The sequence below is a fragment of the Callionymus lyra genome, chromosome 12 (genome assembly GCF_982586985.1).
Source record: "Callionymus lyra chromosome 12, fCalLyr1.hap1.1, whole genome shotgun sequence".
NCBI lineage: Eukaryota > Metazoa > Chordata > Actinopteri > Syngnathiformes > Callionymidae > Callionymus > Callionymus lyra.
Genome location: NC_141829.1, coordinates 17,391,264 through 17,417,765, shown reverse-complemented (window position 1 = coordinate 17,417,765; position 26,502 = coordinate 17,391,264). Strand labels below are relative to the sequence as shown.

The following is a 26,502-nucleotide window of genomic DNA, read 5'->3' as shown; positions in this document are numbered from 1 at the left end:
TGTATCAGAACCATTGCCTGACTGTTTGCTTCTTCCTACTGCAGGTTCTGCTCCCAAAATAGAAGCTCTACCCGAAGACATCAGCATCCAGCCAGGCAAAGTCTTGACTGTAGCTTGCGCGTTCTCTGGAGATGCCAAACAAATTCAGTGGTCACGCAGTGGCAGAGCAATTGAAGTGACGTCTGGGGGACGATTCCACATTGATACTACAGAGGACTTGACCACACTTATAATCACAGGGGTGAAGGAGGAAGATGCTGGTGCTTACACCCTCAAACTGTCCAATGAGCTTGGATCTGACACCGCCACTGTAAACATCAGCATTCGATCTGTATGAGACCTTGCCAACCCCCCCCCCCCCCCACCACTCTCCTTATACCTTTTATTTATTAACTGATCAGAATAATATACATGATAAAGATCTATGTGACTTGTAAATATAAACTATTTTTGTACCAAACACGACTTTAAGGTATGCCAGACTAGACTTACGTATGAAGTTGTTTTGAATTGTGTCGTATTGGAAAACTGTGACTCAGGAGTTTAAAACATTTTTCTGTGACATGTACATAATGTATATAGCCGAGTTTACCGGTTATGAGAGATGTAAGAATTGTATTTATGACGATGATATGAACTGAAACAGTGAAACTAAATGTGGTTGGACAGGAGAAAGTTCTACTAGGACGACTACCCTGTCCAACCCAGAAACTAAACTTTGTGCCTCAACGCTAAGTTGAAGTCTAAGATTGCCTCGGCAGGTAGAGAGGCTCCCTGCCGATGTTTCCTCGAAACAGACAAACGCTCTGCGCTTGCATTGCGACATGAGTTGGAGATCTTGAGTGCTGTTTGTATATACCCTCATATAAGCAGGACAACTAGAACTCGGCTCTGACGGAACATGTCAAACTTCAATGTCCGGGTCACGGTGCGAGCGGCCTGCACCGCCTGATCTCCCGTCTTTGTGTTTGGTGCTCTGCTGCTGACAAACGACCGCCAGGCCCCGTCCTGCGACCATCGCCTCTGACGAGGGTCACCGCGCTCATTCGCAGCAGCAGAGCTTTCCCTCGGAGGTCTGCTGTGTGTATGTGTGTTAGTGTGTAGTAGCACCTGTTAATCCTGTAGGTGCAGACGGCCTTGAGTGGTGATGCTCACTGACGTCTGCTTGCTGCCGCGATTCAAGATGGCTTTTTACCTTTTTTTTCCCGCAGTCTCCTTGGGTTTTTCAACTTAACTGGTTTAATAAAGTGTGATTATCAGCAGTTCACATGGAGCATTCTTTCTCACCTACATTTCCTCTAGCACCCACAAACTAACAAGAGTTTACATGCAACTTTTATTGTATGGACATACAAGTTAAGCTACTGGAACACAAACATTCCCAAGTTTTCAAGGAACTTAATAACTATAATTGTTGGTACAAAGACGTTTTGTTTATATCCTGCGTAGCACACTTCCTAAATGACGGTAAGGAGTCTGTATTTTGCTGGCCCCTTCAGAGTTTTCAATAGTGCTTCCGAGGTTCAATTCCCCAGAGCTAATGTTTACTGAAAAAAAATCCTACAGACAATTAAGCCCAGCAAATCTTTAGGTTGTAATCTAGTCCTTCTCTGAACTTTACAGAAATTTTGGGTACAGAAACACAGTTCAAAATGTTAACATCCAGACACCTGTCGGCCATATTGCAGGTCACTAGCACACTTATCAAGGGTCCTCACTTCTTCCAATCATTCAGTCTCATAGAACTAACAGATGTTACAGAAATAATAAAAGCCTTTATTGGCATTCTCCATTACACGGCTAGTCACAATCTTGGTATTGGATTCAGATTTTGATTCTCTGACCAACCAGCAAACTATTTCACCAATTTAATTCAAAGGCATCCCAGTTTTCTCTGGTCAGTTCTCTGATCAGTTGGTCTGATGCTGTCTTGTCACTAGTAAGCACCTTTAAGGTATCCTGATTCTGAAGGGTCTCCATTTTCTGATGAAGGGCTTTGTTATCACTACTGAGTGACATTATCAGGATATTGATTTCCTTTAGCTTGTCTTGATGATTTGAGGTTTCCGACTCCAGCTTCTCTCTGAGGACTTGAGACCTCTTCTCTGCTGCTTTGCACTTCTGGGTAAGTTCCTGGTGTAAGTGTGACCTGTTCTCTTGCTCTTTGGTGAGATCAGAGTTGTTCTCCCTTTGAGCAGTCAACTGTTCCAGCTGCTCACTGTTGGATGTGACTTGACCTGAGTGCTGGCTGATCAGCTCATTGATCTCACACCACAGGCTATTTACTGTCTGGTGTGCTTGGTCCATTTCTGTCATGTCCTGTGCGATTCTTAAGCACAGAAACTCCATGTAGCTCATCAGCTTGGCTGCGAGTACCTGCTGGGACTCGATTGTGTCTTTCAGCATTTCAATCTCTCTCTGTGAGCAATCGACATACTTCACCTCACCGCTAGACTTGTCTGACTCCACCTTGCTGGTTGACTTGACAAATGACTCTGTCTTGTCATATGACTCATCTAAAGACTCTGTTTTTCTGTCCATCTTATCCAACAACCTCAATTTGTTACTCGACTCGCCTAAAAATTCGATTTGGCTGTTGAACTTGTTTGATGAATTCACTGTGTCACTGCAGTCCTCCAGCAACCTTGTCTCGCCACCCGACTTGTCCAACGACTTTAATTTGCCACTTGACATGCCCGATTGCTTCACCTTTCCGCCCAACTCGGTTAATGACTCTGATTTGCTGCTTGACTTCTGTGACAACTCACTCTTGTTTTCCAATACATCTTCCATCTCAGTCTTGTCGCTAAATCTAAACAATGTATCCATCTTGCTACTCAATTTGTCCAATGGCTCCAAGGTGCCATTTGACTTGTTTGGCGACTCCATCTTGCCACTTATATTTTCCAATGACTCTATCTTGCTGCTTGATTTGTCGATTGAAACTGTATTGTTCCTCAAACTGACCAAGGTATCCGTCTTGCTTATCAAATTGTCCGTTGAATCCACCTCGCCAGTCCCCTTTTCAAGAAACTGTGTCTTACCACCAGACTCGTCCAACAACTCCATCTTACTGCTCAACTCTCCTGACAGAACTGGTTTGTCAGTAGATTTTTCCAATAACTCTGTGTTGCAGCTTGACTTAGCTGAAGAATCATTCTTACCACTAGACATGAGCAACGACTCAGTTTTGCTGCTTGATTTGTAAGTTGACTCTGTCTTTTTGCTTGAATGGTCCAAGAGATCCGTCTTGCTTAAACACTTTTCCAATGACTCCACCTCACCGCTCACAATTTCTGACGAATTGATCTGATCACTTGAATAATTTAATGACTGTGTCTTGCCACTGGACTTGACCAATGACTCCGTCTTGTTGCTTGAATTGTCCTTTGAGTCTGTCTTGACCCTCGACTCGTCCAAAGGATCTGTCTTGCTTATAAACTTGTCCAATGACTCCACTTCGCCACTCGCTGTTTCTGATGACTTAATCTTGTTGCTTAAATAATTGAATGACTCTGTCTTGCCGCTGTCCAACAACTCTGTCTTGCCACTGGACTTGACCAAAGACTCTGTCTTGCTGCTTGGCTTGTCTGACTGACCTAGCTTGTCACTATATTTGTCTGATAACTCTAGCTTGCCGTTTGACTTTTCAGATGAGTCTGCCTTGCTGACTGACTTGTCAGACGACTTCAACTTCCCAATTGGCTTGTCTGGCAATTCCGTCTTACTGCTCAACCTGTCCGAGGACTCCGTCTTGCTGCTCCCCTTGGTAGACAACTCCGTCTTGCCACCCCACTTGGTTGTCAGCTCCGTCTTGCCTGATGAATCTACCTTACTGCTTGACTTGTCTGACGACTTTATCTTACCACTCGACTTGTTTGACGAGTCTGTCTTGCTGCTTAGCTTGCTTGATGACTCTGCCCTGCTGCTCGACTTGTCTGACGATTTAATCTTGCCACTTGAGTCAACTAATGAATCCATCTTGACGCTAGCTTTACTCGATGATTCTGGCTTTCCACTTGATTTGCTAGATGACTCTGTCTTGCTGCTTAACTTACTTGACAACTCTACCTTCCCACTCAATTTGCTTGACGACTCTGGCTTGGCACTCGATGACTCTATCTTGCTGCTCGACTTGCTCGATGACTCTGCCTTGCCACCTGATTTGCTCGATGACTCAGTCTTGCTGCTCGATTTGCTTGGCAACTCTGCCTTGCCACCAGATTTGCTTGGCAATTCAGCTTTGCTGCTCGACGCCTCTGCCTTGCTGCTCGACGCCTCTGCCTTGCTGCTCGACGCCTCTGCCTTGCTGCTCGGCGACTCCGCCTTGCCGCTCGATTTGCTTTTAAGGAGGCGGTCCATTCTCTTCTACTTCTGAGCTGATGTGGACAACACTGTGGCAGGTTTCTTCTTTCTTTAAATGGACTTTGATCAAGGACACAATGATGTCACCAAGTCCTCAAAGGTGAAAAGAGATCATACATGTACCTCCTGATGGAGAACAACTGTGACCATTAGAGACTGAAGATGGTTCTAAAGCAACAGAGAGCAGTTATGATGTTATCAGCCAAAGTATGTGCTTGATGCTCATTTAACTCCATATATAAGTTTTGGAGCATCCAGTCGTGTCAGAACCTACATGGTAGATGAATCTGCAATTGACGAAGAGGGCCTCTGTGACCTTCACTCTGAGATCCAGAATCTCAAGGAGACTCCCCATACGCAGCTCAATGTCTCTCTTGTTAGATGACCTGGTTCCAGAGTTTGTCCAGAACCATGTTGGAGTCGGAACGGGCATTGCAGGTCGCCTCTCAGAAGGAACCTTTCTTCTCGCGACAAAAAGAGAAACTCCAGCAGAAGCTTAGACTGAAAGCTTTATTTTCTCTGAACTGTCACGAAAACTTCAGACCCAGATGGACCGAAACACAACACTTAGTGAGGAGCTTGACGAGATCACCGACTCTTACCAGCAGATGGTTCTCTGCCTGGAATCCATAGAACAGCAGATCCAAACACTCTAGCAGAGCTTGGACCTGGAAGTTTAGAGTCAAGAGGATCAGCTTAGATGGAAACAGCAGGTGCTTATGTCCTTACAGGCACAGAATGCATTCCTGAGTCAGTCTATGAACTTGTTGGAGAGTCCAGGTAAAAACCTCATCCTCTTGTTTGTCTTGAGCTCAGATGGACTAGTGAACAGACCAGCTTTGGAACATCCTGACAAGTTTTCTTCAGGTTAACTGAACATTTAACTTTTGTCAGTCACAAATATAGACAAGACAATGACACTGGTTAATTGTTTTCCATCACCCTGAATCCTAAAACAAGTCTCTTTCATCTAAAAGGGAGAATTGGTTCAACAGAGATCGAGGTCTCTCTTTATGAGCCTCCCCTTTTTACAATGGTACCTGGCACACTATTTTAGGAGTGGGTCAGCTTGTCAGTACACAGCTACTGCTGGAGGGAAGGGGAGGGAAAGCCTAGTAGTGAAACCCACCACGGTTCTTGCATTTAAATGCTGAACGTAAGGGAAGGAGAAACACAAGTAGCGCCGGACAATGGCGCTACTTGGTCAAGCTGTCCACACTCCTAATAAAAACCTGTGATGCAGTTACATCTCACTTATTCACCCACACCCACACTAGTCCACACTTCCACAACCCACACTAACAGCGAACAAAAAAAAAAAAAAAAAATTTAAACAGAATCATACAAAAAAAACAAACAAAGTGTAATAAGATCAAACAGACATAGATGCTATTAAATCAGAGTCGGCAGTACAACATGATTTATTTTATTTTTTTTACATAAAAGTGAAGAAGATAAAACTCAGACCTTAAAATTAATTCAATTCCATTTGTATTTTTTAATAATGTAATATGGTATGTTTGCAAAGTTTCTTATATCCAGAAAGTAAAGGGCTCCATACTCTCTCAAACGTGTTTGATGAGCTCTTGAGAGAGTGCATATTTTTTCCAAATTCAACATTTGAATTAAATTGTCAGGCGACCGGTGACATCTTTCAGAGCTCAGATATAGACCATAATAAAATGCATCTTTAGAGAAGTGGGAACAGTGTAATATTTTGCATAGGATAAGACAATACTTGGCACAAATCGATGATTTATGTACCCATCTCAGAATATACATCTCCTCAGTTAAAACCATACCCAGGTAAGAGATCCTTTTATTTGGTTAATGAGACTATAATAATGTGATAGAGTTTTTAACTCTTAGCATTTCATCCAGTTTGTGAGAGGGGTATTAAAAAGATTACCTGGCTTGAGGTGGCGGGTTGGTTTTGAAAGGTGAGTACTACTTTCTGGATGAAACTACAAATCCTACAAAATCCTTTCGCAAAGTTTCTGGAAAGATGCAAATACAAATTACCTCTGTGAGTAGATTCTTATTTGCTTAAATACTTCCCTTTTAAGAGGGATGAAAAGTATGATTTATGAGGACCTCTTTTTTAATTAAAAAATGTATGTTAACGCCAGCTAAAAACACTTTTTTGCAGATGAAATTCTATTTACCATAACCACACCCACCCTGATGTGATTGATAAAACACTGTGGTTTTGTCACCGCTTGTCATCAATCCTGGAAGTCTCGTTTTTTTTTAAGATCAGTATAGATTTACCTAATGAAGAGAATGAGGAAACTTCAACAAACAAGGTAACTATGACGGTGATACTTGAGTTTCATAAACAACGAAATTTCAACATAACAGCAACAAAAACGATTCAAGTCTCATTAGACTTTCGAGCTCTTCACTTAACTTAGCAGCGGTGAGAGAAGAACCTCTCCACAAATAACATCTACATGTTCAAGTGTTGGTTATACATTCCTGTTAAACATGCTGAAACAATGGACAAACAATAATGACACATCCCATTACCACAGTTGCATGTTTTAATTCAGCAACTCAATGGATTGACCTGATGACACATGAGTGTTACTCCAACTTCTGATTTCATGCCAAAAATGTTTCCAATTGTGTTCATCTGTGGACCCAGACAGACCATAGCCAGAACCAGACTTAGCAGAACCCCTCCAGAATGATCCTCTGAGGATACTAGTGTACAGAACAGCTTAAAGGAGCTAAAGAGACCATCATGTTCAGAAGAACATTCTTCATCACCTCTTATCACCCAATCTTGAGTGAATGACAAAATACAGATGGTTTTCTTCAATCCCAAACTTTGACCTTGTCAAGCGCTTTTGTCAGTTAGAAATCTCAAACACCTTGTGCAGAGATTTTCTTTTAGACATGACAGAAGATCAAAACCAGCTTAAGCTGCTTCTAAAAACTCTTTGGTCGTAGCTCATCTCTCATACAATTCTCTTCAGGCAGAGGAGGGAGTTGATATGCTACAGCTTTGCAATGTGCTGCTTCATATGTCTCTTCAGTGACCCTTTGAGAGTAAAACTCTGTTGGCAAACTGTGCAGCTGTATGGTTTCTCTCCAGTGTGAGTTCGCATATGTATATTCACAGTTCCTCTAGCTGTGAATTTCTTTTCACATACAGAACAGCTGTATGGTTTTTCTCCAGTGTGCGTCCTCATGTGGCCCTCTAACAGTCTTTTAATAGCAAAACACTTTCCACAGACAGAGCAGCAGAAGAGGTTGTCTCCCGTGTGGATCCTCATGTGGATCTTCAGGTCGGCGGTACGGGTGAAAGATTTGGAGCACACCGAGCAGTCGTATGGTTTCTCTCCCGTGTGTGTGATCTTGTGATTTTTCAGGTGACTCCTAGTAGTGAAACATCGTCCACACTCTGAGCAGCTAAATGGTTTCTCTCCTGTGTGCGTCCTCATGTGGGTCTTAAGACTACCTTTCTCTGTGAAGCTGTTTCCACACACAGAGCAGGTGAAGGGCTTCTCCCCCAAGTGTGTCCTGATGTGGATCTCTAGACGGGCCATCTGAAAGAAGTTCTTCCCACAAAAGGCACAGCTGATGGGATTCTCCCCAGTATGCTCCGTCATATGATTCTTCAGGTACTCTGGCTGACTGAAGGCTTGGTCACACTCCGAGCAGCTGAATGGTTTCTCTCCCGTGTGTGTCCTGACATGGCTTCTCAATCGGGCCTGGTTGGTGAACTTTTTGTCACAAAACTGACACTCAAACAGTTTGTCTCCAGTGTGAAAGTTCATGTGTTCCTTTAGGGACTTCTTGTGGGAGTAAACCTTCCCACAGACCGAGCAGGTGAAGTTCTTCTCCCCTGTGCATGTTTTTCGGTGCAGAGTCAGTCCGGCCTTGTGCTTGAAACACCTGCCGCAGTCGGGGCAGGTTTTGGATTTGTCTGCAGACTCTTCCTTCTTCTGCCTTTTCCCCGAGTTAGGATGGGTCAGAGTCTTCTGAGCATCCCTCCAGTCTTCGCTGTTGTCCGTGTCAGAGTCTGGTTTATGTCGCCCGGAGGTGATGCCTGCATCTTTGTTAGGAGGAGGTTTAGGGTGCCTTGCAGGTTTCAGTCGCTCAGCAGCTTCTGTCTTCAAGCGAGTGGCACTGTTGGTTGGTGGCTCCTCTCTGCTCCGCAACGATGGGGCTTCGCCACCGTCCTGCTCCGCCTTCACACGAACAATGTCGAATGAAGTGGTGACATCTGTCTCCTGCTCCTCCTCCTTGATGCTGTGAGGTTCTTGTGAGTCATCTCTTCTCTGCTGGACACCTGCAGACATGCAAACAGCATAGCTAAGAAAGATCTTGGAGTGGCCAGTGCAAATGTTAAACAGGAGAGGAACTACAGCTCCAACATGATCTGCTGCTGTTGTCCTGCTAGGTGTGGCCCCACTGCTCTTGTGAGCAGAAACTATTGACAATTACACACTTTAAGCCAGATGTTAAGCTTGAGATAGCCCTCAATAGCCGTCAATCAGTGCCAAAATCAAGAGCTCTATACACAACATCCCTCAGGACTATCTTTGTTCTGGCGTTCTTGGGTTCTTACCTTCTTTGGGATGAAGCAGACGGGACTGAGCCTCCCCTTCATAGTCATCATCGAGGTTTTCATCCTCTTCATCATCATCATCATCAAATTCTTCATCCTCCAACTCTTCCTCATTATCAACGTCATCACCCTTCACAGTGACGACAGTGAAACAGAACTTGCTAACATCAGTCTCCTCCTCTTCCTCTTTGATTATCCGACGTTCTGGGTCTTCCTTGTCTAGACTCCGGTGACGCCACTGAGACTCTGCAGAGACATAGAGACAGTTGTGGCCCGGTTCTGAACCATCATTTTCAGCTGGGTTAGGGGTTGGTGAGGTAGTTGTGTAGATAATGTCAAATTAAACCAACGAAATATTATAAGTGAAAGTGTGTTTGAAAAACAACGTCTCAAATGTAAAAAAAACAAAAAACACTACTCTTGGATACAACTGTTAAATGTGTTAAAATCAAAATGAACTAAAATATTTGTGTTCCCATAAACATACTCCACATGTGTGTGTTACCAACAGCTTTCACTATAGATCTTGAAAAGAAAGGGTATTTTTTATGTTATTATTTGTCAGCTGGTATGAATTATAAACCTTTTTCCATTGAAACCGAACAATATGAATGGAGTCTGCTTCCACATAGTGTTGATATAAAATTTACTGTTGACATTTGTATATATTTTCAGTTTTGTTCTTCATGGAAACACCTGCTGGATTATGGTAGTGTGTTGCTTACCTGTGCTTGTCTATCGATTACTGTGAGCCCTAAGCTTTATCTCTATCTATCTATCTATGATTTTTAGAAAAAAGTTTTTGAAAGCAGAGGATGTTCTTCCCGCAGCAGCTGAAGAAACCAAATTAGATGCTAGTCCATCATCACCTCATCCATCTCTGTGGTACGCCAGCGCCACCACCAGGGACAAAGCCAGCCTGCAGCGCATTGTGCACGCAGCTGAGAGGGTGATTGGCTGTAAACTTCCATCCCTTCTCACGCTGCTCACAGACTCTTTACTTCTCTGCCATTAGACAGGAGACTGCGTTCCATCAGGACCAGAACCTCCCACCACAACAATTCCTTCTTACCTTCTGCAATAAGACTCATATTTGCCAACATATTTAATCGTCCCCACTTCCACAGCTGCACTTTGTAAAAAGCCAAATTGTAATTGTAAAAGTTAGTGTATTATGTTCCTAGCTTAATGTTGGATGTTGCACAATTGACCGAAGAAAATTCATCATTAGTTGACCCTCTCCACTTATAATGGTAATAAAGATTTCTGATTCTGATTTTATCCGGCAAACGTAAAATCCACTCTTTGTCGAGATGTTTATTGTACTGTATTATTAACTAACCACTCCACAAACTTATTTTCAAAAAGTAATCAATCTTGTCCCTTATATCGTCTCATTTTCTGACACTTTTCCTGGTTTGGATCATAGGGGCAGCATCTTCAGCAAGGAAGCCCAGACTTTCCTCGCCCCAGCTACAGTCCAGCTCTTTCCGGGGGACCTCCAAGCCTTCCCAATACAAGAATTGTTCCAGAAAAACTCAAACAAGTCTTTATTTTAAGCTTGTTTGTAGCAGAAGTTTAAACAATAATAAGCTACACAGACAGGAAATACACTGGGAAGATATTGCAATAACTTTCAATAGACAGTAGTGAAGACAGAAGACAATTCTGCTTAGGGAGGTGTGACAACAAGAGGAACATTAAAGACGTGCAGCGTGGAGGTGCATTGATGTTTTCAAGTGTGTGTTTTTGGACAACTCTTTTGAGCACTATTCACTAGTTAAAATTGATTTGCATTTGTGCCCATTATTTACAAAAGGAACGGATTACTCCGAAAATAATCTTCGTCGACATGATAGTGCATTATGTTCATTGCTTAATGTGAATAATAGTGAAATCTGGCTGAACTATCACTTTAAGGATTATGAAGATACATTTCTATTTAAAATATGACCACTGAATTCTGACTATATTAATTAGAAATAACAGTGAGAAATGCTATGATTTGGTACTTTGTTATCTTAAAATCGTTATTTGTGTGTAAGAGTTCCATAGTTTATTAATGTTACCATTTGTAAAAAAAAAAGAAAAAAGGAGGAAATGTCAGTCCACACGTCGTACCAGTAGGTGGCGGTAATGCGCCTTTACGTTGTTTGCCAACCACCATAGAACAAAAAAGAAGAAGAACGGAAGTTACAAAATGCAGCGATGAGAAAAACTAAATCCCGAAACACGTCGTTGTGTTTCTCTGGACGCTAGTCACGTTTCTTCATTACGAGACGATAGTCACTTCCGTGTGAGTGTGGCGAACTCTCGGGGGGGTTTATTTATTTCGCCGTCATCCATTTTGTCGAGGCGACAAGCGCGTCCATCTTAAGTAGCTATTGTGAAGCACAGCTCCTGTTTCTTGACTTATGCGTGGACTCGACCAGTCACTGCGTGTGTTAGCGAGAGAGTGCGTGTGTGTCGGTGTCGGTGTCAGTACCTGTTGTCTTGTCACCGTCGCCTGGACTCGCCCGTCCTGGTTTCCGAGTCCGGTCGAGTCTTTCACTCATTTTCACTCCCGGAGTCACAAAGAACGAAGGGGGGGGCGAGCTGGGCAGACAACGTCACCGGGTCTGCTTCCGGGATGACTTCAAAACAAATGAGGGGAAAATACACGCTACATTCGTGTTGTCACTAAAAGTGAGAGACATAACAGTTGTCAAAACACCGCCTGAACCACGATGTCGTCCTTGAGCGTCATCTGCTGCTTGTGGTTCTAGATCAGTTTTTGGTCAGTGTTTCTGAACTCGGATGTAATTTATATTCTCAACCAAGCTATGTATAGTAAACAAACATTCGCTTAACATCTGGACTTTGACTCATGGGGTAACTCGGCGGTGCTGCTGTGTTATTGTGAAATGGACCCGGATGTAGAATTAATGCAGGACCGTTCGACTCTTTTGTTCCAACCGGGCTTCATCCGCTCGTCCCTGTGACTCCATGAATGAAGATGCGAGGAAGATCTGTCTGGACGCGGCACTGCGACACACGGTCGTCAGGTAAACAGAAAGACGCGATAGTGATTTTTTTTTTTGTAGCTGTGACCCGACAAGAACCGAGCCAGAATAAGATCGGTTCCAGAACTTGTGAATGAAGAAGCGAAAGATTCGTCCAGGTCAATGTATTTAAAACTGCATTAGCTTCTGACTGAAGTGTTCCTAGTGTCTGTCAAAACTGCAGAGATCCTTCTGTGTTGTTGCAGCAGACGTGTGTGGCCGAGGGGCTTCAATACAGCAGGAGAGGGTCGGCAGGTTAACTCTGTCACTGCTATTGTATACAGGGTCACCTGTTCTGAAGCACGTGCAGAAATCTGTGCCAACGAGTCGTTGATTTGCTTTTGAAATCATTTTAAGACCCCTTCATTTCCTTCATTGATTTGGTTTTGTATTCTTCATATTTCATTACAACGTGCCTCAAAAAAACACCTCACTTGTCAACTTTATACAGTGCCGTGTTCCTGATAATACTTTAAATTCTGGTATCCATGGTAAAGATTTTTCAATGGAGTTTTTACTTTTATAATTTATAAATTTCAGCTTAAATTTTTTTTTAAAATATGAATTCAGAACCTATTGTGGTCCAACTCAAACACTACAATGTACTGTACATTCTTAGTCTCACCCCCTCTTAGTGAGCCCAACGCTTCGGCTATGTGTGCCTTTATAGTCATCAGAGAAATATTCAGCTTTATAAACTGAATGTTTGGATTTTTACTGATGTTCACAATTTTGTTTTTACGTGACTTGTACAGGTGAATGTGGTCTGTGTTTGTCCTACTGATGTGCTGAGGGTCCACAAACATCTGGTAACGTCTTCCCTAACCAGAGTGTTGCGTTTCCTGCAGGTGAGCATCGTCTGCATGTCAAAGAGGAGGAGGAAGAAGCAGAGGTGTCAGAGTTCCCTCTCAACATTGTCGTGGTGAAGAGCGAGCGTGACGGGGACATAGGGGAGACTCAAACAAGTAGCTCCACTCAGCCAGTCAAGACGGAGACAGATGCAGGAATGTCCGACCAGCAGAGGTCACTCTCGCCTGACTCGGATACAGACGACAGCAACGACTGGAGGGAAACCGACAAGAACAGGAATACTTCTGAGAGGAATACGGAGGACAAGTCCACCACTTGCTCCGACTGTGGGAAGGTCTGCAACTCCCGGTCCGGACTGACCAAACACAAGAAAGCCTGCCGGGGTGAGCATCACTTCTCATGTCCGTTCTGTGGGAAAACCTTCTCGTACAGAAAGTCCCTGAAGGAGCATGTGAACCTTCACACTGGGGAAAATCTCTTCAGCTGCTCTGTCTGTTCCAAAACCTTCACCAATCAGGTGAGACTGAGGACCCACATGAAAACCCACACCGGTGAGAAACCCTTCAGCTGTCCGGAGTGTGGGAAGTGTTTCTCTGAGAAAGGAGACCTGAAGACCCACATGAGGACACATGGAGGGGAGAAACCGTTCAGCTGCTCAGAATGTGGGAAGTGTTTTGCTCAGAAAGTACATATGGAGACCCATGTGAAGACCCATACAGGAGAGAAACCATTTAGTTGCTCCCTGTGTGAAAAACGCTTCACAGTAAAAGGCTCCCTAAAAATCCACATGAGAACTCACACCGGGGAGAAACCCTTTTGCTGCTCTGTTTGCGGGCGCTTCTTCACAGAACGAGCCAACCTAAAGAAACACATTCTGACTCACACAGGTGAAAAACCCTTCCAGTGTTCGGTTTGCGGGAAGTGGTTCACCCACTCTGGTTCTCTGAAGAGTCACCTGAGAATTCACACCGGAGAGAAACCCTTCTGCTGCTCCATGTGTCCCAGAAGTTTCTCAGAGCGACGGAGTCTGAAGAAGCATATAAAGAAGCACACCGAGCCAAGGGAACCGGTCCCACCAAAGTCCTGAGTGCCTCCTGATGGTTTTAACTTAAAGAACTCTACTGAAAGGAGATCTCCCGCCTACAGAATGTTTTTGACATGGATGAGTGTGTGTAGATTTTTAAACTGTGATCATTTGAAACTTATTGATGTCCTAGGCAGAGTCTCTGACGACCTCACAAATCTAACTGAAGCTGCTCGTCCACCCAACTGTCACACTGAAATGAGAACCACTTCTTCAGTGTGATCTCCTTTTTTATTGTGACCACAACAGGGAGTGATGTCTTGTCCATGCCGGGCCCTGAAAGGTCCACACAAAGATTTGAGAGACAGGTTATATTTACCCTACTGATGATGTGTTGTCTTAATAGAAATCCCGCTATATCCTGCTGTGCACACCACAAACAATACACTACTGTGTTTGAACCAAAGTACAGGAAAAAATTTAAGAATGTGTGTGTTTGTGTGTGCGTGTGTCGAGAGGCGACTTTGCATGTATCAGTGTCGATAAATGTATAAATAAACAATATAAATGTTTGTGAAGAGTTTGCTAACTAACACCATCTTTACCTTCGTTACAAGTCACAAGGGTTCTAGAATGATTTATGGTCCCACTCTAACACCGATGGTTAATCTTCTTCACTTTAAGCTAAAAAACACCTGGAAAGCAGTTTGACACTCCTCACCGTGGAGTCTCATAATTGCCAACGTTGACGTAAAACATTAAAAGAGCTGTAATGCAGAAACCACGCAATGATCATACAGTGGTCCTTAAGCTCGGTAAGAAAACTTTAACTGAAGATAAAAACAAGCATTTCATGAAAATGGACTGTAGTTAAACTTGCCATCAGGTAATTTGTATTTATAGGTGCAACAGGAATTTGTGTAAAATATTTTGTATATATGGTTGTATGAATACATATGTATTTTTGCTGACAGAAAAAACATGAACATAGATCACACCTGAAACATTCTGTGTTTCTGGAGTCCATACAGGAATCCATGTAAGAATTGATCACAAAAACATTTAAACCGTTAAGAATTGTTTATTTCTATGTGAGCCAAGACAGTGATTCACGACGACATTGTATTTATGCATTTGTATTGTTTATTTTGATGAATAAATAATATAGCAGAGTTGTGTTCTACTAGATGTGTTTGTTTAGATCTGTAGTTGTTAAATTGTAATAATCTAACTTTATTATTTAGTCTACAACTTACAATGTTATTTAATGTGTAGAATGATAATGTTTTTATACTAAGAGCCCTCTAGATGGAAGTACTGAATTAAAAAAAATAAAATGTGATTTTGTTAAGGATAATATTTTGTGCATCATCAAATGCTACTTTAGAATATGCTTAATCCAAACAACGTCCTATAGACTGTAATGTCATATACAATGTGTCATAATGTCATACAGTTGGCCTGGACAGCCTGTAGGTACCGGATCACGACAGCCTACAGTACCGATGAGCGTAGCATACTTGATAACTTCACTAGGGTTCAGTCGTATGGAAAAAAAAAAAAAAAACACCTGGAAAGTAGTTTGAAACTCTTAACCGTGGAGTGTCAAAATATTCACTTTTTACATTTGACCTCCTTTCACAGAGCCAAACCTGCCATACAAAGGGCCAGAAACTGCACCATCAGATAATTATGCCAACAGGTACAATAATTAAAACAACTCAAACCAACTGTTGATCTTGACCTCAAGGTCATGTCTAGCTGAAATTCATGGTTTTATTTGTTGTTGATACTCACACAAACATTGGTTCTAATGATCCACCAGATCCTGAAAGTTAGAGCAGGGAGTCGGGCTCTGTCGGTAAGAAGTCCACCATCCTGCGGCACTATAAATCTCATCATCCAAGTCAAATCCTTTCTTGCGTCTCAGCAGGAAAGAGAACCCCCTCACATGATGATTCATCAGGTGTTACTCTCACTTAGAACAACAGCAGAATCACATAAGAACACACATCTAGGGAGACCTTTCTGCTGCTCAGTTTGCTCTCAATCATTTACTTGGCAAGAATATTTGAGGAGAAACCAGTCGCTGCAGGAACTAAAAGGTTTATTCGTCATCACAGAATAGAAACCACAGGGCTGTTCTGACCCAGCAATAATGGAAAACCTGTGAAGAGGTAGTCCCTGAGGTTGGAGGGGGAAGGATAAATGAAAGCACAGAGTAGAACTACATGACTGCCGTCACCTCAGAGCGTGACGACAGAAGGGAGTGTGTTTTTACTTATATCCGGTGGATCATCATGTGCTAACAGCGTCTGGTAATGCTCCTTCAGAGTTGACCAGGAAAAGGTGTTGGTGTCAACCTGTGGAAAATGATGATTCATGAGTTTCTCAAACATCTGCCTGCGGAACAAAACTTTTTACCGTGAGGACGTGATCACGGGCAATCGATGGGCGTTGACAGAATCGCTTGAGCTTTTGAAAGAGTTGCTGAGGCGTGGAGTACAGGTACTCATCTATAGGAGGTCATGTGACAGCAGTGAGAAGGTGTTACAACCGAGTGAGTGCCAGGACCCTACCTGGGAAGATCTCAGGGTAGACCAGGGCTTTGGGGCACAGAGGGAAGCAGCCACAATGAACTGCCTCCAGCCTGGAACGCAGATAAATTGGGCATCATCAGATGATCATGTGACCAGACACTGACAGACCACACACCTAAGACACCGGGTGTTTAAGCTGCTGCCCTCTGGCAGAGGATTCAAGGTTCTGAGGCAACATTCTTAATAAATAAAATCTGGCCTAGCAGTGAAGGATTCAAAACTAATCTCTGCAATTTACAAATCTTACCTCGCCATTTTTCACATGAAGTCACTGCAGTACTCATTATATTTCACATCATAATTTTACATGCTCGTTTGTTTCAGAACCATTGTTAATTAAAAGCAAATTTTGTTGTTCTTTTGCATAGAATTATGACTAAACAAAGACTATTAATTCTTATACAATTTTATCTTACTCACATGGCGACCCCAAAAAACTCATGATCGGCAGTGGATACGACCACATCAGCAGCACAGAGGACAGACCAGAATTCCTCTTTGGACGTAAGAAAGCCCCAGTGGAGAATCTGAGACTCCAGCTGATGCCTGGCCTCCACGAAGATCTCTGCAGAAGCAAGAATTGTTGATGATCACGGAACGGTGAAAGTTTGTACATGCATGTTTCACCTGGAACATCAGTGAAAGTCTCTCCGAGGACCGACAAGTGAAACTTCACGTTTTTCTCTTTTAGTTTCAGTAAAGTTGAGAAGAAAAGTTCTGGATTCTTATCATGCTCCCTGTAAACACACACACAAATGTTTTTAATGAACAAATGATGTTTGTGGAGTCAGTTAATGTCTTTTTTGACTGTTTTCTCAGCTATCAGTCGCAACATCTTAAAACTGTCTTTCTCCTGGACCTGTTCATGAGTCCATTCCTCATCCCAACGCCACCCACTGGCTTACATGATGCATTAAAGCTTTTCGTCACTTACCATCTGTGTGGCCAGACGATGTGCAGCGGCTTCACCTCCGACTGTTGATCTGGATAACCTTCTGCCGTCGGACTGATGTCATCACCGCAAGATGTGCGTCTCCTGAATTTGTGTTCAGATAAAAACCTGGAGGGAAAACAACATCATCTCACCTGCTCATTTCTTTCCACGATATCCATCAACTCCTAAACCAATCAACTCATTTTACAACACATGAATCCTCTCATGTTACTCCTACTGACCTCCTAATGTCTGGGAACTGGATTGGAAAATGCATAACCACCGATTTAGGTCGAATTTGTTGTTCCAGGTTTTTGGGTCGATGATCCGGAATCTTCTTCATGAATGACGAGATGGACGAGAGGAAGGATTCCATGTTGAAAGTGGAGTTGAAGACGACCACGTCTGCAACAAGGCTTTGGGGCGCAAGAAGTTATGAGGGTTTTCATCTCAAGAAGATAGAAAAGGGACTTACCATGACAATATCTGGTTGTATCCATACTGAAAGTCCCGGTCCTGGTTCTTCTGGACTGGGTACACAAGCTGGTTCTCATGGAAGTAGAGGATCTTTCTGAGGCGAGCAAGGTCTGGTCGCAAAGCTACGAGCTCACATAGGTTAAGAACAGAGCTGCAGAATAGAACCCTGCCAAATAGGCCACATGACATGTCATGACTCAATCCGGGTACAAGAAAGACCAGTCAGATCAACAAACAGGTCTGAAATAGAGGAAAGCCAGCCTCTGGACTAGGGAACTCACCTGTAGGACTGCGACGGGGGAATGGTCTGGCTGAAATGCAGCGCTCCTGTCCGGGCCCTCCAGTGCCACTTCTTGGCAGGTAATGTGAAGGAGACGCACCGGGGCACATTGCTCTGCAAGAGGTCTATCAGCTGCTTGTGAGATCCTCCATGGAATGGCTCCACCAGCAAGACGCTGGCTGGAGCACAACACCTGTTGACATCTCCATCTTTCCTGTGGTCTTGTGGTATCTGTTGACTCTCCTGTCAATTAGGTTTTCACCGCCACAATAACCACAATAAATGATGTGTTCCCACTCAACAACACTGGACAACAGTAACTATACAAGTAAATGACCATGTGACAAAGAGATGATCAGTTATTACAGTTGGGGTCTTGTTGCTCAATGCTCACAATTATAAACCAACAACCAAAAAAATTATGATAGGCATTACTGACCTCATGAATGTGTTACTAGCAGGAATACAAATTAAATATTCTGCCAAAACTGTAGTTTTAACAGATCATAAAATACTATTGTTGCATTTGTGTGCAAATTAAACAATAAATACCAGAAGTCAAAATGAAAAATAAGAACATTATATAGAACAGTTTTGTTTTTATTGTACCTAATGCGTAATGACAATTACATTGGACAAAGCAGACTCCTCATTTGAGTGTTGTAAAAGGATGCTAACTAACACATGGCCTTTACATTGTTGCCTGTTTGAGAAACAGGGCTCACACATGGACAGGCACAATCCTTTTAACTTCCCCGATATATACACTTTATAAATCCCTCTGGAGATCTCTTTCGGGAAATTAGGTATTAGTACCGAGTATGAAGATGAAGGGGGTCAGCTGAGTTAAAATATTTTAGTTAATATACTATATATGGGGGGAGTTGTGTTCCTTTTCATTTCAATTTAAATAGAGGTTTGTGTTGTGTACTGTATGCATATAAGATTGCAGGGAGGCTTAGAGACAGAGTTGAGTTTTGAAAGGATCTGCTTTACTTGGTTTGTTTTATCCTTGTTTAATAAAGAAACATCATCATCATCATGTTAGATTTTATATGTATAAGGTGCGTAGATTAAATGAATCCTGGACATCAGCACTTTAACTCTACAGGATGTATCTCCATGGTAACCCTAGTCATAACATATCGTTCTTTCAACAATCCTGCTTTTGTACAATATGATCTTAGATAAATTTCGTCAGGATAAACAAGACATCCTGGCTTAATCCCTTATTCTAGTTCTGATCAACGGACTCCCTTTTTTTCACCCATGTGTTTATGTTTTGGATCAGACTGACCGAGCTGAGGTCCAGAATTCACCCCATGTGACCGTCAGCTAACCGTTAGCATGCGACCAGCGAAGTTGTGCTGCGGGTGTCATGTTCAGGATTGCAAAATTGACCAGTAGAAGTCCGAGAGAGTAGAAGGAAGACGCGGTGACTAGTTTATCGAGGAACCACTCACCTCAACTTGCATGTGTGCTTGAATGACGTCATCTGTGACGAGTGGCTATCGTCACAATCTCGTTCAGTCTCGCGATCATTCGCGGCGAGCGCTAGACAGACAGTCAAGCTGTCTCGATTATAAACAAGTTATTTAATCATCGAATTTTAATGTATTGTTTATTTTTATTTCATTTCACTACTTATTTTTATATGACCACTCTTCATTTCAATTATTATTTGTTTTTCCCTCTTTCATTATTTATTTATATAATTATTATTTAGGTTTGTATATTTATTTAATTCAATTTTTATAATGTGTTCATAACACCAAAAGAAAATCGTTAACGTCCCCATTGCTGCGTGCTCGTAATTAATTTCCATTCCTCTTTCATTATTTATTTATTTAATTATTGTTTAGGTTTGTATATTTATTTAAGTTTATTTTATCCAAATTTCTTTTTTTTTTGTATTATTATACGCAAAATCTGCATAGCACTGTCCATTTAACTTTGTTCTTAGACAACAAATATATTTCTATTCTAATAATCATTGACAGAGTGATGTTGATTGGCAGAATGATCAGAATCAGAACCGGAAACTTTATTTGCCAGTGTTGTTGACTCAACATTGCAATATTTTGTGGTGTTTGTCGAGGATAAAATAATGAAATAAGAAAACACACTAAAGAAACAATACAAAAAAACAGAATCAATCACCAAGGCAGCCATTCTGCGGCTTCTATATTGATTGCTATATTTAATAATCATTATTGACAGAGTGATGATCCTGGAGTGAGTGACATTGATTGACAGGAGCAGTGACCTGATTTAAATGGCAACTTAAAGCTCGTGTTAATGTCTGCATTGGTCAGTTGTGAGGTTGACTACAGCTCCCATAGTCCTCCGCGGGTCTCCTGTTGTTCTGGTGGACCTGGTTAGGTGGGCGTGGTCAATGAGCATCCTTCTCAACCTCCTCGGCGACTGCACCTCGTGAACTGGAACCGATCTCAAGTGCCTCTGAAACTGAACGAGATGGCGGATGCTGAGCAGTCCGGGCTGTGCGGGGTGAAGGTTCTGTGTCGCTTTCGGCCGCTGAACGACGCGGAGCGCGGCCGTGGAGACAGAATATTCCCGAAGTTCAACGGAGAAGACACGGTGGTGGTGTCGGTGAGTGACCTGGACCCGATCACCGGCTAGAATCGAGACCGGTCACATTGTGGTCTAAGAGCTGGGGAAATAGACTATTGTTCCAATGACCTGTTGTCCATTAGTCGTTTGTCATTTGTCAGTGAACAACAGTGTTTTTCCTTTATTATTTGTTACACAAAGCTGACACACCCAAGGATACGTGTATTCGTGTGTGCGTACGTGCATGTGTGTGTGTGTCTGTGAGTGTGTGTCTGTTTGTGATATAGAGAGATTGCTGTGGTGTGTCCTCCACCTTAAGTGATGCTTATTGTTCAGTAGACTGGATGGAGTCACTATGGCGACCAGCTGAAGGTGTCAATCATGTGACAGAAAATTAATGTAAACCATGTTAACAGGGAAAACCTTTCATCTTTGATCGAGTTCTTCAGCCAAACACTGACCAGCTGCAGGTGTATGACATCTGTGCTCGCCAGATAGTTACAGGTGAATCACAGATACACATACACAAACACACACAGACACACATAACAAAATGATTTCTCACTCTTCCAGATGTTCTCTGCGGATATAACGGCACCATCTTTGCTTACGGCCAGACGTCGTCAGGAAAGACCCACACAATGGAGGTCAGAGAGTTCTCTTGACTCTTGTATGTTGGTCGTTAATGGTGTGTTCTTTCAGGGCGACCTTCATCACCCCGGGATGATGGGAATCATTCCTCGTATTGCCTCGGACATCTTTAACCACATATACTCCATGGACGAGAACTTAGAGTTCCACATCAAGGTGATCAAATTGGTGATGATGTTGAAGATGACGGAGAATGATGATGATGATGATGTGATGATGATGATTATGATGATGATAATAATGATGATGATGACGATAATGATGAAGATAGTAAAGATGACAATTAATATGCTTTTTTCAAAGGTGTCTTACTTTGAAATCTACATGGACAAAATCAGAGACCTGCTGGACGGTAAGAGGACTTAAAGAGAGAAAACAGCAAGTTCATGACCTTTACCCCCTCCCCCCTTCTATAAAAACAACTTTATGCAAACGACAGCAACATGCCAGCCGGGTGCAAGAAAACTAATCTAGATAGAATTAATATTATTCTTTTTTTATTCGACAAATCAACACAACGTATATACTTTATTGAATATTTTTTTGATTGTTTAAGCGCTTTGTGACCCTGGTCTGGAAAAGCGCTATATAAATAAAAATGACTTACTTACTTACAACCACCTCAATTCAAATCAATAAACCCACCGTCTCACCATATGCATTCATTGCTGATTATAGTGTTCATATCCATGCCATAGTGCTTCCTTACATACAAATGTTGTTTTAATCTTCACTGATAGAGATCGTCTCTATTGCTTTAACAGCGTTAATATAATAATAATAATAATAATAATAATAATAATAATACATAGGTTTTATATAGCGCTTTTCTGGGTACCCAAAGACGCTTTACAAAGACACAAAACAAGAAGGATACAGAGGGACAATACAGTACATACAATACAGTAATTGGAGTAAAAAAAAGAAGAAATTCGTCAGGTGTTGTAAGTGATGTAATATAGTGTCGATTTTAACCCTTCCTTTTGCCTTTTCTTTCAGTGTCCAAGACCAACCTGTCAGTCCATGAGGACCGCAACAAGGTTCCCTTCGTGAAGGTCAGTTTAGGCTCATGATTGGGTTCTGGTCCAGTCTGTTGACACGAGTGAGTCTGTGTGTCCTCAGGGCTGCACCGAGCGCTTCGTCTCCAGTCCAGAGGAGGTGATGGATGTCATTGATGAGGGGAAAGCAAACCGCCATGTAGCTGTGACCAGTGAGTATTGATTAGTCAACCCTTGTGTTGAGTCACATCTGGCATCCTTGAACCTTGACCTCCTCTTCTCCTTCGGTTGTCAGGAATAAGCTGACGTATGTGTTTTTAGACAAGAGCAAGTCTTAACATAAGTGTGTATTTGTGTGTGTTTTGTGTGTGTGCAGACATGAACGAACACAGCTCTCGCAGTCACAGCATCTTCCAGATTAACATCAAGCAGGAAAATGTGGAGACGGAGCTGAAGTTGTCTGGGAAGCTCTACCTCGTAGACTTAGCTGGAAGCGAGAAGGTCTCACTCTTCACCTAGTGTGCCTCGATGATGTCACTGATGCTGTCACTCACCAGGTAAGCAAGTCGGGGGCAGAAGGAGCTGTGCTGGACGAAGCCAAGAACATCAACAAGTCGCTGTCCGCACTCGGGAACGTGATCGCAGCTTTGAGTGAGGGAAAGGTGAGAGACAAGAGACCACAATGACTCAGACACACAGACTCACACTCTGTTGTTGTGTTGATAGAAAACACACGTGCCCTACCGGGACAGTAAGATGACTCGGATCCTTCAGGACTCACTGGGTGGGAACTGTCGCACAACCATCATCATCTGCTGCTCACCATCACATTACAACGAGGCAGAGACCAAGTCAACGCTCATGTTCGGACAAAGGTGCTCTTAAGGTCACTGTCCTTGAAGAAAGGTGTCTTTGACCACTGCTGTGTGTGCAGGGCGAAGACCATCAAGAACACTGTGATGGTGAACCTGGAACTGACAGCTGAGGAGTGGAAGAAGAAGTTTGAGAAGGAAAAGGAGAAGAACCGAGCGTTAGGCTTGACCGTGCAGAAGCAGGATGGAGAGCTGAGGCGCTGGAGGAAAGGTGACTGAGCCGTGACCACATGATCCCAGAACTTCCCTAACTGACCTCTGACCTGTAGGAGAAGCCGTGCCAGTGGGGGAGCAGCTGAGCAAAGGCGGCAAAAAGACTGAAACCTGTGAAGTGATTGAAAGCTCGGCTGCGTCCGTTGTACCTCTCACTAGTGAGGAGATGAAACAGTACGAGACTCTGATCGCAGCCCTGTACACCCAGCTGGACGACAAGGTCGATGTCACACTCAAACCCCAAACATACACACTCCCACTTTCACATATATCCTGGTCTTTTAGGATGAGGAGATCAACCAGCAGAGCCAAACAGTGGAGTTTCTCAGACAGCAGCTGCAGGATCAGGAGGAGGTAGGTCCAGTTCTAGTGCGGTAGCCTGACTGGTCAGCTCACGTGACCTTTGACCCTACAGCTGGCGGCTTCGCAGAAGCAGGAGCAGCGGCGTCTGCAGGACGAGGTGAACCGGCTGCAGCGGGACAACGATGCCGCCAGAGAAGAGGTGAAGGAGGTGCTGCAGGCGTTGGAGGAGCTCGCCGTCAACTACGATCACAAAAGTCACGAGGTGGACAACAAGAATGCCCAAAACCAGCAGCTTACTGAAGAGATGACGGGCAAGACGGTAAGCCGAAATTAACCCTTCTTGAGCCTCCACCTCAACCTGTATTTGTTTTTGTTCCAGGAGCGCCTGGAAGAGCTCGAGCGTCAGATGTCAGTCCTGCAGGATCTCACCACACACCAGAAGAAGACATCCTCAGAGATTCTGATTCTGTTGCGTCAAGATCTAGCAGATGTCGGCAGTATTCTTGGAACCTGCGAGCTTAAAGGCGTATGTCCACCTGCCCACTGACATACCCCTTAAGACTTATTTCATGTTTTTGTGTCGGCAGGGTTCAGAAGTGACGGAGGACTTCACCGCTTTCCGTCTGTTCATCAGTAAACTAAGGTCAGAGGCCAAGACAGTGGTTGGGCGAAACCAGCAACTCCAGAAGAGTCTTACAGAGAGTCAGAGGAAGGTGGAGGAGGACCAACAGAGCTTGACTTCCTCCAACATGACCATCTCGCAGGTCTGATACAGCAGAATTGTTAAAGTCACAACCTGTTGCTTTATCTGGTATTATAACAAATTGAATTAATTAATTTGTAGCTTCAAGTCAAGAATGGCTCTCTCTCAGAAGATCTCCAGAAGTTGGCACAACAGAACAGGAAGTTGGAGGAAGCCAAAGACTCTTTGATGGAGCAATTGGCCCAAGTGCACGCCCAAGGTTACCACAGTAACTACGACACTTCTTGTCGGCTCATACTTCATTAGTGTGTGTGTTTCAGGTGAAATGCTGGAGGTCAGTGTGATGGACAAGGAGAAGCAGCACATGAGTCAGCTGAAGGATGCCACAGAAACAAAGGTGATGTCCATACACAATCGCACACACATGCATCAGTGTCATGACTGCATTGTGTGTTGCAGCGCACCCTTGAGGAACAGATGGAGAACCACAGGGAAGTCCACCACAAACAGCTGTCCCGCTTGCGAGACGATATGGAGCAGAGGCAGCGAGCCAATGAGCAGCTTAGAGAGTATGACATCATCTGGCATTTAGGGGAGGTGGGAGAACTGACCATGTACCTCATGCTGCCCTGAACCATCTGTATGGGTCCAATAAGAGTTTAGAAGGGAGTATTTTTAGTCCCCCACAAGCTCATTGCTACTTTTAGAACACGTGAGACCTAGAAAACGAGCAACCTGCTGATCTAGTTGTCACACTTCCTCTTTGCTGTTTTTCAGCATCAACAATGGTCTTCAGCTGGAATTCCGACACCTGCAAAAGGACTTTGATGAGCTGAAGATAAAACATCAGACCACAGAGACACACGTGCAGGAACTAAAGTGAGTGAGTGATTAGGTCGTGGTTTGTTTGTACCTTAACATGTATGTGTTGTAGCTTAATGAACCAGAGGAGAGCGGAAGTCCATCAAGATCTTCAGAGCCTGGAGGACACTGTGGTGGGTGGACAGTCAACTGTTGTTTTAGAGCCGTCAGTCTGTGAGTGAACGTCATGCATTTACCAGGTGAAGGAGCTACAGCGCCTGAACCAACTGAAGGACAATTTCCTGCAGACCATCGAGCAGGTAAGTTGTCCACTCTTAAGTCTGTCAATCAACCAGTTAACATTACACTCCTTCACCAGCAGGGCAGCGATGCAGGAGGAAGTATGGCTCAGAGACAAAGAATCATTTTCTTAGAGAATAATTTGGAACAACTGGGGAAGGTTCACAAGCAGGTGATACACACACACTAGTATACAAATACATTTACACACACAAATGTACAATTAAGCACATGTGAAAACTGAACACATACACAAACTCCTCTGGCTTACAGCTAGTGCGGGACAACGCAGATCTCCGCTGTGAACTACCAAAGTTGGAAAAGCGTTTACGTGTCACCGCAGAGCGAGTGCGCTTGTTGGAAACAAGTCTGCGGGAGGCCAAGCAGACCGCCACACGTGACCGCCAACGCTACCAGTTGGAAGTGGACCGGATGAAGGAGGCATTCCAGGCCAAGGTGTCATCGAGAAGAGGGGGAGCTTCTGCTCAGATAGGTCAGTGAAGCAATATCCACATATCTACTGCAGACCAACCTGAAAAATGTTTATATCTTCTCACAGCCAAACCAATTAGAGCTGGGCATCAGAATCCATCCCTGTCCTCGCACGTCAGGACTGTCAGAGGATGCAGACCAGGTCTTCAGACTCTACAAACACGGCATTCGGGACCAAACAGGCCGTAGTGTTCCAGGTCAAATATGTGATTAAGGTTCAGCGGACCTACTGCCTTCTCTGGACCTTTTTCTTCTTTGTTGTCCGGGTGTTTATAAGATCATTGCTCTTTGATTGTACTTGTGATATGTTGTATTCATTTTCCTGTGGCATTACAAGTGCGATGACATTGTGAAGTCATTTGACTAATAAACTCAATGGTTTATTGTTGATGAAAAAAAAGTTCATGATTTTTCAGGAGATGAATATTATACACACATGCAAAGTCACCTCTAATGGTTGCAGTTAAAGTTCTGGTTGAAGAAGGAAG

General features: G+C 43.3%; 5 protein-coding genes across 7 annotated transcripts in view; 3 read left to right on the top strand and 2 right to left on the bottom strand.

Moving 5' to 3' along the window:
• The window catches only part of LOC148068490 (titin-like), a 30,949-nt gene extending 29,684 nt beyond the window's left edge, over positions 1–1,265 (top strand). The window contains exon 40 of the mRNA XM_087804800.1: positions 45–1,265. Within this exon, the coding sequence (XP_087660926.1) occupies positions 45–337 (293 nt within the window). The 3' untranslated portion in view covers positions 338–1,265. The remainder of the gene's footprint in view (positions 1–44) is intronic.
• Positions 1,266–4,856: 3,591 nt separating this feature from the next.
• LOC148068489 (uncharacterized) lies at positions 4,857–11,623 on the bottom strand. The gene is made up of 3 exons (XM_087804809.1): positions 11,430–11,623; positions 8,945–9,190; positions 4,857–8,665 (listed from the first exon to the last, which is right to left on the bottom strand). Exons 1-3 carry the CDS (start codon positions 11,497–11,499, stop codon positions 7,368–7,370), a joined length of 1,614 nt encoding a protein of 537 aa, XP_087660935.1. The 5' UTR covers positions 11,500–11,623; the 3' UTR covers positions 4,857–7,367.
• Positions 10,785–14,852, top strand: LOC148068488 (uncharacterized). 2 transcript variants are annotated; one of them, XM_087804819.1, is made up of 2 exons: positions 10,785–11,240; positions 12,834–14,847. In XM_087804819.1, exon 2 carries the CDS (start codon positions 12,992–12,994, stop codon positions 13,880–13,882), a length of 891 nt encoding a protein of 296 aa, XP_087660945.1. In that variant the 5' UTR covers positions 10,785–11,240; positions 12,834–12,991; the 3' UTR covers positions 13,883–14,847. The 2 variants fall into 2 exon arrangements, with proteins under 2 accessions (XP_087660945.1, XP_087660944.1); XM_087804818.1 differs by lacking the exon at positions 10,785–11,240 and adding an exon at positions 11,802–11,988 and having other exon boundaries at positions 12,834–14,852.
• Positions 14,853–15,909: 1,057 nt separating this feature from the next.
• qtman (queuosine-tRNA mannosyltransferase) lies at positions 15,910–19,595 on the bottom strand. Of its 2 annotated transcripts, none has more exons than XM_087804812.1 (10): positions 19,574–19,595; positions 18,112–18,353; positions 17,829–17,996; positions 17,596–17,769; positions 17,354–17,479; positions 17,047–17,156; positions 16,840–16,984; positions 16,399–16,469; positions 16,244–16,335; positions 15,910–16,182 (listed from the first exon to the last, which is right to left on the bottom strand). In XM_087804812.1, exons 1-10 carry the CDS (start codon positions 19,583–19,585, stop codon positions 16,066–16,068), a joined length of 1,257 nt encoding a protein of 418 aa, XP_087660938.1. In that variant the 5' UTR covers positions 19,586–19,595; the 3' UTR covers positions 15,910–16,065. The 2 variants fall into 2 exon arrangements, with proteins under 2 accessions (XP_087660938.1, XP_087660939.1); XM_087804813.1 differs by having other exon boundaries at positions 18,112–18,341; positions 19,574–19,592.
• Positions 19,596–20,535: 940 nt separating this feature from the next.
• On the top strand, positions 20,536–26,349 carry LOC148068486 (kinesin heavy chain-like). Its single transcript, XM_087804270.1, has 25 exons — positions 20,536–20,720; positions 21,098–21,185; positions 21,255–21,328; positions 21,384–21,488; positions 21,636–21,684; positions 22,332–22,387; positions 22,455–22,542; positions 22,707–22,831; positions 22,888–22,992; positions 23,057–23,205; positions 23,265–23,413; positions 23,472–23,635; positions 23,701–23,769; positions 23,831–24,037; positions 24,098–24,244; positions 24,306–24,482; positions 24,563–24,680; positions 24,742–24,818; positions 24,881–24,990; positions 25,199–25,300; positions 25,356–25,416; positions 25,483–25,542; positions 25,602–25,694; positions 25,796–26,015; positions 26,082–26,349. The coding sequence occupies exons 1-25, from the start codon at positions 20,586–20,588 to the stop codon at positions 26,201–26,203; spliced, it is 2,850 nt and encodes a 949-aa protein (XP_087660396.1). The 5' UTR covers positions 20,536–20,585; the 3' UTR covers positions 26,204–26,349.
• The last annotated feature ends 153 nt before the right edge of the window (positions 26,350–26,502 follow it).

Excerpts from the sequence above, each read along its gene's own strand:
- qtman (XM_087804812.1), bottom strand. Across the intron at positions 17,770-17,828 it reads TACAACCAGATATTGTCATG|CCTTGTTGCAGACGTGGTCG; the intron begins GTAAGTCCCTTT and ends TGCGCCCCAAAG. Across the intron at positions 16,470-16,839 it reads GAGTTTTTTGGGGTCGCCAT|GCTGGAGGCAGTTCATTGTG; the intron begins GTGAGTAAGATA and ends TCTGCGTTCCAG.
- LOC148068486 (XM_087804270.1), top strand. The coding sequence starts at position 20,586 with ATGGCGGATGCTGAGCAGTCCGGGCTGTGCGGGGTGAAGGTTCTGTGT. Across the intron at positions 22,832-22,887 it reads ACTTAGCTGGAAGCGAGAAG|GTAAGCAAGTCGGGGGCAGA; the intron begins GTCTCACTCTTC and ends GTCACTCACCAG. Across the intron at positions 25,543-25,601 it reads TCCTGCAGACCATCGAGCAG|CAGGGCAGCGATGCAGGAGG; the intron begins GTAAGTTGTCCA and ends CTCCTTCACCAG.
- LOC148068489 (XM_087804809.1), bottom strand. The coding sequence starts at position 11,499 with ATGAGTGAAAGACTCGACCGGACTCGGAAACCAGGACGGGCGAGTCCA. Across the intron at positions 9,191-11,429 it reads CGACGGTGACAAGACAACAG|AGTCTCAGTGGCGTCACCGG; the intron begins GTACTGACACCG and ends ATGTCTCTGCAG. Across the intron at positions 8,666-8,944 it reads TCTGCTTCATCCCAAAGAAG|GTGTCCAGCAGAGAAGAGAT; the intron begins GTAAGAACCCAA and ends GCATGTCTGCAG.
- LOC148068488 (XM_087804818.1), top strand. The coding sequence starts at position 11,934 with ATGAAGATGCGAGGAAGATCTGTCTGGACGCGGCACTGCGACACACGG. Across the intron at positions 11,989-12,833 it reads CTGCGACACACGGTCGTCAG|GTGAGCATCGTCTGCATGTC; the intron begins GTAAACAGAAAG and ends CGTTTCCTGCAG.